The sequence below is a fragment of the Microcebus murinus genome, chromosome X (assembly GCF_040939455.1).
Source record: "Microcebus murinus isolate Inina chromosome X, M.murinus_Inina_mat1.0, whole genome shotgun sequence".
NCBI classification, from domain to species: domain Eukaryota; kingdom Metazoa; phylum Chordata; class Mammalia; order Primates; family Cheirogaleidae; genus Microcebus; species Microcebus murinus.
Genome location: NC_134136.1, coordinates 125,209,885 through 125,222,824, shown reverse-complemented (window position 1 = coordinate 125,222,824; position 12,940 = coordinate 125,209,885). Strand labels below are relative to the sequence as shown.

The 12,940-nt window shown below is 56.0% G+C and overlaps 1 protein-coding gene and 1 non-coding gene across 4 annotated transcripts; both read right to left on the bottom strand.

Annotated features, from left to right (window-relative positions):
* Positions 1–1,776: 1,776 nt before the first annotated feature.
* LOC142860980 (melanoma-associated antigen D4) lies at positions 1,777–9,070 on the bottom strand. 3 transcript variants are annotated; one of them, XM_075999272.1, is made up of 13 exons: positions 8,967–9,070; positions 7,846–8,085; positions 6,733–7,572; positions 6,209–6,412; positions 6,042–6,105; positions 5,771–5,850; positions 5,270–5,361; positions 4,579–4,658; positions 4,453–4,495; positions 3,982–4,044; positions 2,915–3,029; positions 2,178–2,620; positions 1,777–1,986 (listed from the first exon to the last, which is right to left on the bottom strand). In XM_075999272.1, the coding sequence occupies exons 2-12, from the start codon at positions 8,053–8,055 to the stop codon at positions 2,186–2,188; spliced, it is 2,226 nt and encodes a 741-aa protein (XP_075855387.1). In that variant the 5' UTR covers positions 8,056–8,085; positions 8,967–9,070; the 3' UTR covers positions 1,777–1,986; positions 2,178–2,185. The 3 variants fall into 3 exon arrangements, with proteins under 3 accessions (XP_075855387.1, XP_075855385.1, XP_075855386.1); XM_075999270.1 differs by having other exon boundaries at positions 2,190–2,620; XM_075999271.1 differs by having other exon boundaries at positions 2,190–2,620; positions 7,846–8,056; positions 8,967–9,069.
* Positions 3,271–3,401, bottom strand: LOC142866128 (small nucleolar RNA SNORA11). Its single transcript, XR_012916189.1, has one exon. It is a non-coding gene; the product is annotated as a small nucleolar RNA SNORA11 (small nucleolar RNA).
* Positions 9,071–12,940: the final 3,870 nt, after the last annotated feature.

Sequence of the window (12,940 nt, the reverse complement as noted above, 5' to 3'; positions counted from 1 at the left end):
TCCTGCAGGACCCAGAGCCTGCCCCCCTTTCCCCAGGTGCTCCTTCCTCCCTGCCCCCGGCCGGCCGCCTCCCCGCTCTCCTCCTCTGTGCCCAGCCTGCCCTCGGTGCTGCCCCTGCAGGGTTGGGGAGGGGGGCCCTGGTGAGGCCCAGCCCAGCATGGGGAGGTGCCAGGGGGAGAGTCCAGCCAGCCCGGAGGCCTCGGAGGTGGTGCCCTGGCCAGCCCTAGAGATCTCTGAGGGCTGCTTCCTGCTCCTTTCCAGATGAGCTTCCGTATCTCAAGTGCCCTCTGCACACAGTGCTCAAACTCACGCCTGTGGCTCATGGTGAGAGTCCCATCCTGATCCAAGGGAAGGCGCTGCCTCCTGTGTGCATAAAAGCATCCCAGGAGGCTCTACCCAAGTTGAATATAACTGATGACACCAGGGCTGGGGTGCAAGGCATTGCTCATCTCTCCCCCAGCCCCAACCATAGACCTGGAAACAAAGGGAAGAAGATTCCATTTCTGTGTGTGTGTGCGCGCGTCCAGTTCTAGTAAATCCCTGGACTCCGTTTCTGTTAAAACCCCAGAATGCCACTGTGGCGAAGCATGGACACAGGCACCACAGAGGTAGAAATGACAGCAACAGCCAGCATGGTACAGACCCGCCTGAAGTCTGTCTGAAGGACAGGGCTGGCTTCCTTGGTGTGTGACCTGTGCAGTGCCAGGCTCAGAAGGGCTCCACACCTGGTTGAGTGCTCTGTTGTCGCTGTCTTGAAATTCTTACTAATTTTTGAGCAAGGTGACCTGCGTTTACATTTTCCACTGGGCCATGCAAATTATGCAGCCTGGTCTGGGTCAGGATTAAGGTCTGGTAGAGATGGGAGCCTCTACTGGGGGAAAAGGGAAAGGGGTGGGGGAGGCAGGATCTTTACACTACTGTCCCCATCCTCTTCGTCTGGGGCTCTGCGCTGCCCAGCTGTGGACATTACCACAGAGCTCCAGAAAGCCCTGGACTGTGTCCCTGCCTGCTACTGAGTCCTTCACAGGAGACCAACCTGTCTCTGCCCTCACTGTCTTGCGCCCAGAGGATCTGCAGCTCTATCCAGGCCTCCCCCAGCTATCACTCAGCCCTTGGACACCCAGGACTTAGGCCTGGCCCTGGCCTCCCTGGGAGAGCCCTGCTTCCAAAGGAGAAGACCACGGAAGCCCCCAAACAGGCCTCCAGTCTGTCACAGGCAATGAACCGTCTAGGTGTGCACAAAGCCTCGTCTTCATTAACTCCGGCGATCTCAGCAGTCACGGCTCCTCCTTCTGCCTGCTAGACCAGTGAGAACATCACTGCGAGGCCCACCTCACTGTCCTTAAGACTCTGTACCTAGGACGGAGTTCTGAATTGTGTGAATGATGAGCCAAGGATTCCAGAACATTGTCTCCAAGATGGGGCTGCAGGAGGCAGGTCCTGGTGTCTGTGTACCCTGGCCCTTGGAGGGACAGTGGCACCAAGCCAGTCCTCCACTCCATCCCTCCTCCTGCCCCCCTCTTGGCGTGGAACTGGGGCTGCCCAGCAAGGCTGGCAGGAAGTCACACACCGTGTTGACGGGGGCCTCCTCAAACTCATGGTCCCTACGCTCAGTGGGAACTCCCACACCTGCCAGCATCCCACCTGCACCTGGGGACCCTTACAGCAGAGTCAGGCCCACCTATGGCAGAGAGCCTGAGCAAGTTTCCTTGCTAGAAGCCCAGCCACGGGCCATGGACAGCACCACGTTTGCAGGTAAAGGAGGGAACGGCAGAGTTAATTTATTCTGCAACTTTAATGTAACACTGATACCCAAACATGACAGCACAAGAAAAAGCACACAACGAAAGCTGGACGAGCAAAGAAAGCTTCATCTTGCATGCCACCTTCAACTCATAGAAGCCACCTGGGGTGCTGTGTCCAGAAGGACTCTGAGGAGGCACCCTGGCTGGGTGCGTAAGACTGCTGCAGCTCTTTCAGCGGTGTCTGGAAGCACAGGGAATGAAAGTGGGAACATCTAAGGGAAACACGCATTCACCAGGGAAGGAGAGAAATCAGAAAACAAGCATCCTTCCACACTCACACCATTGCCCCCACCACATCCACCCCCACGGCCTCCCTCTGCCATCTCACAGCCCCTGCACAGTCTTCCCGCAGAGGCCCTCTCCTTTATCTACCGAAACTCTTACTGGATCCAGGAGAAGAAGCTGGCGCCAATCCTGGCCGCATTTCGGGTCCGGATGGTGGAGCTGGTGCTGGGGCCATCTAGGACGCTGGTGCTGGCCCCACCGTTGGTGCCACTGCTGACACCAGCTCTCCAAGTGGCCCTCCTGTTGGCACGGTTGCTATTCAGAATGTACTGATGGTATCTGGCCCAGAAAGCAAAAGGGATCCTGGCCCAGGCGTCGCCAAAATCTCCATCCTCATCCCAGGTCAGGAGCTCAGCCTGGATGTCATCCCAGCTCCACCGTCCAATCAGAGCTTCATCCCCGATGTTCATCTGGGCCCTCATCTGGGCCCTGGCATGTTCCTCAGCCATGTCCACATCCATAGTCTTGAAAGCATCATCCACAGCTTCCAGGAAATGAGCCTTCCATTCCCGGGGGTCTCGGTTCTGATTCTGAGGTGGAAACAGCAACCCTGACAATGTGGGGAGCTGCCCCAGCCCCACTGAGCGCCCACCTCCCACCTCACACCCTCCTCCCGTGCGCTTGGGTGTGGACGATCAAAATGCAGATGACAGGAATCAGGCTCCCACTATTCTGTGCCACACCTGGGATGTCACCCCATCCCTCAGGCGGACGATGCTTGTGACCTGGCGTAAGGTGCTCAGGGACTTCTCTGAGCCTTGGCACTCCCACTGGAAACACAATATAACAAGGAAGCCGCGACCAAGAAACGAGGCCTCCGTTACCTGGGCGATGAATCTCAGCACCCGCATCTTGCTGGTCTCATGGCGGGCTCGCAGGCCCCACAGGAACTCGTACTCAGGGGGGCTGCTGTTGGGGATCTTCTTGTATTCCAGGTACCTTAGTGTGGGAGGAAAGAAGCTTTGTGTCTAGCCCAGCAGACCTGATGTTGAACTGATGGGTTCCATGGGCCCCTCCTCGACCCCAGTGCTGCAGCTCAGCCCCTGCGACAGGCCTGCCCCACGCCTCCAGACCCCCAGGTGCTCACAAACTCCCAGCACTTATGCCTGCGACAGGCAGGCCCGCAAAGCTTCATGCCACTGGTCCTGCCCGGAAGCCATGTGGGGAGGGCAGGGGGGACACGTGCAGGGCATTTGTTCATAGGAAGCCCACAAGTGTTCCGTGCCCCTCGTCACAATGACCCCAAGTTCATGTCGGGTGCGTTGTAAACGGAGGAGCCATTCTTCAGGCCCCCTGCTCTGAGCACACCCACTGCGAGGGTTTCGACCACCACCTGGCCAGCCCTGGAAACACCCACCACGGAAAACAACGGGCAGGGAACACTCAGCCACGAGTGGCGTGTTCCATGCCCACACCTGATTCCCTTCTGTGTGTGTGTATGCATGCATGTGTGACCGCATGTGGCTGTGTGAATTTCCCATGACCTCCAAGGACCAAGGACGGGGTGGGCCCTGGCCTGAAAGGCAGGACAGCTGGCCTGGGCCCTGACCAGCTGCAGGCTGTGATCACAGAACTCCCCTCTCTGAGCCTGAGGCTCTTCAGAGGTAAAACTGGACAGTCTCATCATGGCCTACAGGGCAGGTGCTCGATGAGATGGGGGTTTTAGCACACCCTGCGCTGTGTTCTCAGTCACCATGAGCTCCCTTTCCCCAAGACTGCCCCAGCGCTCTACTCCCCACATGCTCACACGTGCTGACCCCCACCCCTGCCCATGCCAGAGATGCCCATCCCTCTAGTTTAAGGTTTGGGACAGGGGAAGGCCCCCTCAGCCACACTCCTGCACGCAAGGAGCACCTCAATGTGCGAGGACGTGAGCTTTCTCGATACTCACTTCTGCTTCACAAATTCATCTGTGATGAGTTTCCTCAGGTCACCAAGGAATGGGTGCCTCACCCTGAAGGCAAGGACAGGAATCCATGAGTAGAGATGGTGGCAGTGCCTGACCCCTGCATGAGGGCAGGGGCACTCCCTGGCAGCATTAGGAACTTCCCAGCTCACAGGGCATCACCACAGGGCCTGGGCATGCAGCAGAGGCCAAATGACTGCTCGCCATGGATGCCCCAGTAAGGTGTGATGCAGCTCCTAACTCCGACCGCCTCTCTTACCTCTCATCTGGAGACGTAGAGCAGAGAGGTGGCTAAGAGTGGCACCATTCCCCCATCCATCCTGGCAAGACCCTTTGCCCTCCACCTAGTCTGGGGAGCCTCACTCCCCTGCACCAGACCACCAGGCTATGGCAATCCGGGACCCCTTTTGCCAGAGGACAGCACTGAGGGGAGGATCTGGGAGAGCCCAGTCTTACCCGGGGCGCAGTCCCATCTTGCGTAGCGCCTCCCAGAGGACGGCTGCAAGGGGAGGGGAGGTAGGAGAGATTGGCACCCGAGGGAGAGACTCTGGGCAAGCCCCCAGCTGCAGGCCCAGCACTCACCCTCGCTGGCACGGTTGCCATTCATGAAGATGATGCCCAGAATCACCAAGAGGAGACTCAGCCTGGGAGTGTCCTTGGTCCTAAAGGTGAAGAAAATGGGATCCTGTCCAGCAGCCACTTGGCTGAGACAGGACAGCCGGCTCACCCTCCTAGCCTCTCCCACACGCCCCAGCGCCAGGGGAATTCTTCCCAGCAATGGGCGCAGCTCACTCACCTCCCAGCCGGTTCATACCTCTGCCTGAGACCTAATCACCTCCTCCATAAAACATGGACACTAGTCCTTCCCTGCCAGGGCTCCGCAGAGGACAGGGTGAGGCAGGGAGCAGATGCCCGGCAAAGGGCAAAACGCAAAGCTGTGTCCACAGGTATATCCGGATCGTGGGGCTGCCCGGCCCGCATCAGGATGGACACGTGACGGGCAGCTCTCCCCGAGGCCCCTGCCAAGCTGGGCAGGCAGTAGGGACAGGCAAGGTGCTTTCCTTGGAAGCTTGGGGGGAAACCCCAGCAGCAGCCTGGGGAGACCTCGACTGCAGCAAGGCCTCACCCCAGGCTACTGTCCCTTACATCCAGTAGTCACAACCGTGTGGGAGCCGTACTTGGCGCTCAAGCCCCATGTTCCCGCTTCTCGAGGGGATGTGGGCCGGGAGTGGGCACCACCCAGGAAAGCCACAGCCCTCCTTCCCTTTCTTACTTTCCAAGGAGGCGAGCTGAGGAATCCTGTGTGCAGATCAGGATATACAGGTGTTCCTCCTTGTCGATCTCCTTCAGGTGGATCCCAAACTTCTGCACAGGGGAGACAACGGTGGTGGGGGAGGGGGTGAGATCAAACCCCATGCTGGGCACCTTGCAGGCAGGCAGTCACTTCCTGGTTAGAACCTCCTCAGCGGGGAATCCAAACTGATGGGCGAGGGTAGAAGCGGAGAGGACCCGGCAGACCCGCCCTGTGAGAGCCTTGGCACTGGCAGAGGCAGCGAGACCCACCTCAGCAGACAAGGAGATACTCGATACTCGGAGAGCACAAGAGAGGACAGGGAGGGCAGGAGGCACAGGGAGAGCCCCCAGTGCAGTGGAAGCGCCAAGGTGAAGAGGCAAGGAAGGCTCCTGAACAGGCGGTACTGACACTGCCCCGAGGGGCTGCACGCCCCGCCACCCCCCAGTCTTATTCCACAGAGCTGCTCCCACCCGCACTCACCTTTTCCAGAGTGTATGTTGCTCGTTCAATGATCTCAGGGAAATGTTCATCATATTCTCGGATGACGTCCTTCAGCATGTCTGCGGGAGGGGGCAGTTGGAGCAAGCACGTGGGCTGAGCAGGGGCCACAGAGCTGCAGCCGCTTGGTCAGCCCTGCAGAGGGTGGCACAGCCAGGACCCTGTTCTGTGACACTGGAGGGACCACCTGCAGCCTGCTGGTTTGGGGCATAGCCGCAGAGTAGAGGCTCGCGAGGGGCCATGGGCTGCCTACCTGAGCGCTTAATGGGAATCTTCTTGTAGTCCTTAATCATCAGGTATTTCACCAACTTATTTGCCTGCAGAAGGAGAGACACATGGGAAAAGCGAGGCACAGGTGACTGCACAGAAGTGGCCCCCAAGAGAGGAGAGGAGGGAGATGGGGGAGGGCAGACTTCTTACCCTCTCTTGCAGAAGGGTCACGTTGCGGGGGGGCAAGCACAGTACGTGCCTTGAGGGTATTTGGGACCTCGGGGCCATCGGGGGCCGAGGGGCCAACTGAGCCTGCACCGTCACCGAGGGCTGCGATGCTCTCCAGGTCTGTGGGACTGTAGGAGGCTCTCTCTCCTCCTCACAACTGTCATATTCATCATCCAGGTGCTTGGACTGTGGAATCAGAGCGGAGACCCAGGGCTATCAGGCTTGCCGAGCCAAAGCCACACACCTTCCCCGTAGCAGGTACGTGCAAATAAGAGCAGGACGGGCAGCGGCTGACACGTGCTGTGCCGCGTGTGTACTAACGGCTGGGCACCGAGCCAGCCTCTTTTCCCACCAGTCCTGAGGGTAGGAACTCTGTGGGGTAAAAACATGCTCAGAAAACTTGTGTTGAAGAAACACAGCCGAGCGGAGGGGACAGGAGGGGAGGGCGGGGTAGAAGAGGGAAAGGAGGGGAGCACGGGGGTGTGGAGATGGCAGGGAGATCTCACCTTCTTTGTCCTCTTGCCTCCCATCCTGGTCCAGGGCTCGGCACTGTGATGAGCAGTGGCAGCTGCACCCTCGGGCTCAGGGATGCTTGTGGCCATCTTGGCCTTGGCAGCAGCTGCTGCCACAAGATTCTGAGGCTCCACCCACCGAGTCTTGGCCAAAGCCTTCCCAGACTTGGCCGCCTTGGGCCGGGTGGCTGCTGCCTCCCTGGCAGGTGCAGCCCGGGGCACACCGGAGGCAGCACTGGGGCCCTCTGTGGCAGCCTCCTGGACCGGGGCAGGTCTCTTGGGGCGTGGAAAGGCCATGCCACTGACACCTGCCGGCTGAGTGAAATCAAAGACATCGTTCTGGCCCAGAAATGCTGTCTTGGGCCCGGTGGCATCCACCTCACTGGCACGTGGGGCCTGAGAGAAAGCACAGGCAGTACTAGGGCCCTCGGTAGCAGCCTCCTGGGCCACAGAGGCTGTCTGGGACTGCGTGGACATTGCTGGAGCCCCATGGACAGCCACCTCACGGGTGACAAACATCTGGGAGATCTGTGGAGAAGCCAAGGGTGTCTCAGGGGTGGCCCCCTGAGCCTCGGTGTAGATCGTGGGCTGGGCATTGTCTCCCGAGGCCTGAGGTGTGGCCACCCGGTGGTCAGTGACCACCTGGTTGAAGGAGGCACGAGCAGCTGCGGCGGCGGCACGAGCGGCAGCCCGAGCCGCACGGTTGGAGGCGGCAGAGCGGGCTACGTTGGCAGCACGGGCGGCCGTCTCATTGGCAAGTGTTTCCGGATCCAGCTGCAAAGCCTCCACGAGGGTCTGGGCCAGCACAGGGTTTTCCAGTTCCCAGGGCTCATTCTGCAAGGCCAGAGAGACAGGTAGGGAAGGCAGACCACTCTACGCACTTGCGTGATGTTGCCCTGGGCCGGCCGGCCCCCCCCCCCAACCCCGGCAGCCAGTCCTGAGCACCCCAAGAACTTCCGAAACCCCCTTCCTCCTCCGAGCAGGAGAAGGAAGGTTTGGAGAAGCTGGGCAGTCCTCTCCCACTCCACCCTCCCCTTCATCCAATCCCCCTCAACCCTTCACAGGGGAAAAGGCCCAGCCAAGCAGGCGGCCAAGGGCGGGCCTCACCGCTAAGATGCGAAGGCCTGGACCCAAGCTGCCGAAGGCTCTGAGGATGTGGATGTCAAAGCTGGTGAAGGTGCCATAGCCACCGAAAGCACCAAATTCTTCATAGTCGTTGCCTTCTGCCATCCCTCCCTCCCTGACTTCGTGGCTCCCCTCATCCATGTCTTCGACACTGTGGTTTTCCGATTCCACGCTGTAGCTTCCCTCAGCCATGCTGCAGGTCCCAGGGAGAGAGAGCTCAGCCTGAGAGGGGAGGGGAGGCAGCTGCAGGGGGAGGGGCGGGAGCCAGTGGGAGCTGGGATCTCTAGGGAGGTGAGGGGCGACAATCATGAGGTTACTAGGCAGTAGGCAGTACAAGGGGGTGGCAGTGTCTGATGGGGGACAATTGGTCAGGGACAGAGCCCTAGGAAAGCGATAGACCTCGCACTGAATAGGGAGTTTAGCATGTCAGGCTCCACGTCCCAGCGGCTGGATTTGGATAGCGGGTGTCCTTGAGGGCTGGGGTCCCAAGAGTCCCAAAGAGGATGCAGTGAGAGAGGCGGAAACAAAGGGCTTGAATTTAAGGGCAGGAGCAGGGCACCAGGATGAGAGGGAAGCACACGGGAGGGCTCAGAAAACAGGGACGGCAGCAAGCTCTGGGAAACTGAATCCCAGGGACCTTTTGGCCAGGTCTGGGAGGAGGGATTCAGCTGATTCCCCGAGGCAGGGCTCATGCTGGAGCGCTAGGGGTGGATGGCGTGGGGGCCTCGGACCTAGGTGAGGCTCCAGTAGGAGCGCCGGAGCTCTGACATCCAAGGACTGGCACTCCAGGAAGGGGGCCAGCGGTCAGCTCAGCTGGAGTAATTTAGGAGTGGTGGGGCCTCCGCGCTGAGTAAGCGCAGCTGGGACAGAACACACTGGGCTGCTACAGGGGTTCAGGTCGGGGGTTCCCCAGTAAAAGGAGCTCGGATCCGAGCGCCTGCGACTGACGGTGATGGGAGGGGGTGCTCCCATCTAGACCTTGGGTCCAATGTGGTTCCGGTTCTGAGTGCTTGGGCTTTGTTCAGATCCGGAGGAGGGAGGAGGGCGCAGCGAGTCGGGTTCCACTCGTCCTCTCCCGGCCCTCTCTGGGGCTGGATCCTTACCTTCCCCGGGGCTCCAATGGCGTCCGTGCTCAGCACCGGGAACCCCGCAGCCGCGCCCTCGCCTACTGCTGCCAGCACAGCAGCCCGGACCACCCCTCCCCTTTTCTTCGTGCACCCCCCCCCCCCCGCGGCTGGGGAGCCTGCGCATGCGCGGACCCCTCCAGCCCGCCCGATTTCCCAACAAAAGCCCGTGCCTCCAGGTCCCCAGTGCGCATGCGGTTCCTCGGGTGGGTGGGCGCGGTGGGGGGCTCCTTCCCGCCAGATTCCCCTCACCCCTCCTCCTCCGACCGCAGGCGCGCGCGCTCGTACCCTGCAGTGCAGCTCGACCCACTCAATCATCTACTCTCAATCCCCTACTTTTGCACAATGCTTCTCTGTCCTGCCCTGTCCTTTCCCCCAGACCCCTCCAGGCTGCTTGGAGATACACTCAGCCCCATTTCCCCAGCATAAGCCCTTAGGTCACAATTTATGAGGTCTACTACCTGGGTCTCTAACTGCAACAAGTGAAACTCCTCAGCCTCAGGGGCCAGCAAATGGGAATGCCAGAGGATGGCAGTTCCCTTTGTGTTCTTCTCCACTTGCCATCTCTGTGGCCGCCAGACACATGTCCTTCCTCAGCTACCCATTTCAGGGCTTTGTATGTCGAGGCGGCATCTGTGCTGGGGCTTGTCTTCCTCTCACAGGAGCCCTGGGAGGTGGATGTCGGCATCCCCATTTCACAGATTGGGAAACTGAGGCACAGACACACTGCATGGACTAGACAAGGCCTCAGAGCCAGTGAACGGAAAAGGCAAAATTGGAGCCTGGGCCTTCCTGGCTCCAAAGCCCATGTCTGGCTAGTGCTGGGCTGGGGACCGAGGCATCAACCCCTTCCTCCATTTGAGTGACCGACCCCCCAACCCCCACCCCAACATCTGTCCCAAAAAAGGAAGGTTTGTGTTCTAGGAGGCCTAAGCTCATGCTTTGCATACAGGGGTGGGGGGACACAGGCAGAGGCCTCCAACCCACCAGTTGCCCACCCTCTGTATGGGTCCATCCAGGCCTGGGAATTGCTCCTTGGCGTCCACTCAGTGCTCCGACCCTCAGGCTTCTTCACTGTCAGTCACACAATCTCGCTGCCCCTGAGGCCTTCTTAGTGCCCACTGGAGCAGCCAGGACAATCAGGCACCGGTGTGTTGGAGTCACGGAAGCCTTGGTTCCTTCTGGGGCCTGGGGCCCGGGGCAGCTGTCGTCTTCTGGAAAGACGTTGTCTGTTCCTAGCTGTGTGAGCCCACTAGAGTCACTGATCTTCTCTGAGCCTGGTCTTGGTCTCTCTCTCTCTCTCTCTCTCTCTCTCTCTCTCTCTCTCTCTCTCTCTCTCTCTCTGCCTGATTTCTCCATATGCACAAGAGAAAGCACACTAAGTGGTTCCTACCCAAGGACACACAGGCTGCTCGGCTTTCAGGATGACTGGAGAAACTGCTTTGGAGGCAGAAAATGCTACAGTCCCATCTCAGATTGAACCTGGACTGTTTAAAAAATCCACAGTGGATTTTTAAATTTGTTTTTATATCAGCCTTGCCAGGACCCCTGTGTGTGAATGGGACCTCAGCTTTCACTCTGCTGTGGCCATATCCATTCTGCGGGCTCTCTGGCTTTCTTCAGCTGTGGTATGCCGATCTCCCCTGTCAGCTGCCTGTGTCTCTTCAGCCCTTCCTTCATATCACGTTCTCTTTGGGAGGTGATCAGACCCTATAAACGAAAGCCTTGATAACCTGCTATCTGCTAATCACTCCAAAATCTACAACCCCAGTTTGAACATCCCCCCACCTACATTCATACATTCGTCTCCAGTTTTTTTCTCCTTAACAGAAAAAAAGCCAAACTCTGTAAAATAATTTTAAAGAGATATACTCTGAGCCAAATTTGAGGATTATGACGTGGAGCCATGCTCAAGAAATCTTGAGCAAGTGGACTCCGTGTGCCTGGGTTACAGTTTGGTTTTTATACATTTCAGGGAGATGGGGGTTGCAGGTAAAGTCATAAATCAATACGTGGGAGGCATACATTAGTTTTGCACGAAAAGGTGGGCCATGGGGCGGGGGAGCTTACAGGTTATGAGTGGGTTTAAAGATTCTTTCACTTGTAAGTGGCTAAAGACATGAAGCTTTGTCTAAAGGCTTGGAATGTTTTAACATAAGGAGCTGTTTATCAGAGACAAGCCACAGGACATAGATTTGTTGTGTAAATTGAGGATCTGCAGGTTTGTCTTGCATACCCTTAGGCCTGTTAATGGGTTACAAAGGATGTCCACAACAAGGGAGTGGGGCATGATGAGGCGTGTCTGGCCTCCCTCCTCCTGGCAGGCCATTTAGTTTTAGGATATTCCTTTGGCCAAGGGGAGGTCCATTCCGTCAGCCGGCGGGGGGTGAGCCTTAAGATTTTATTTTAGTTCACAACACTTGGCTGTCTTAAGGGCTCTTCATTGTTAGCCTGCCTAAAACTGGTCACTTGGTATACTCGCTTCTGCCATACACTCACACATCCCCACACACTCACACATCCCCGTCTATTGTTTTTCTCCTATCTTCACAATCTCAGTCAATGGCACCACTGTCCACACAAGTACTCACTCCAGAAACTGCGAGGAATCTACCACCACTCCCCCTTTCTCATACCCTGCGTCAAAATGGGAAACCTCTGAAGATCTCCAGAGCTGCCTCTTGGTGCAGCTCTCTACTCTCCATTACTCCCAGCAAATCCTAGTCATATTGGCCTCTTGAATTCTCAATTCTGTCTCCTTCACTCAGGTTGTCCATCGGGCTCTGCTTGTGTTCAGTCTCCCCGTGCTGCAGCCCACAAACTCCATCCAGGCAAGAAGTTGGGGGAGTTGGGCAATCAGAGGGCTCACCTGGTCAGGTTCCCTTGTGTCAGGGATCACTGCCCCATGTAGACATGTAAAGTCTTACAATGTTTTGGTTTATGTGTATTTAGGTGGGAGGGTAAATCTGGTTCCTGTTAATCCATCATCATATTCCTAATGTTTTTTTCACTGAACCCTTTGGTTTTAAGAGGTATCCATGTTGCTATGCAAACATCTAAGGTGTATCCAAGGTGCTATGCAGAGAACCCATGGTTTGCTTCATGACATTTTGCCTCTCTGCTCTCCTAGGTATGTATACTTTATCCTAAGAAATTACGATATCAGAAATATATGAGAAACATTCAGATGACCAAGGAGGAAATAATAGGACTCTTCTCATCAGCAATGAACAAATCAGATGATAGTGGCACACCATCTTTAAAATATTGAAATAAAAATAACTGTCTACTCATAGCTCTATGAATATATATTACCTTTTAAAAATGAAGTTAAAATAGATTTTTTGTACATACAAATGTTTAAAGGGCTCATCTTTAGATGTGCCCTGTAACAATTCTTTAAAAAATGTTAAAGACAGTTTTTTCGGCACAAGAAAAGTGACACTAAATGGAAATATGGCTTATGCAAATGAATGAACACTACTGGAAATAGTAAATATGAGGATAGATATATTCATTTTCTTACTTTCAAAATCTCTTTAAAAGGTAATTGACTGTTTAAAGCACATCTTCATGACAATACAGTGAAGGGTTTATAAGTTATATAAAATTAATTTCTTGGACATTAATCGTTTGATGACATTAATAGCACAATGACTAGGGGATAGATATATACGGCTCTAAGGTTCTTATTTTATATGGGAAGTGGTACAGTATTACTTGTACGTAGACTCTGATAAGTTAAAGACACATCCATTATGAAAGCATGTTTTTGCCATCCAAGTAATTATGGCCATACAGTGGATATGGCAAACACAGAGAATAAATGTAATCATAAAATGTTCACTTATTATAAAATAAGTCTTAAAAATAGAAGGGAAATAGGACAAAGGACAGATGGGCAAATACAAAACAACTTCCATAATGCTAGCTTTAAACCCAATCATACCAAT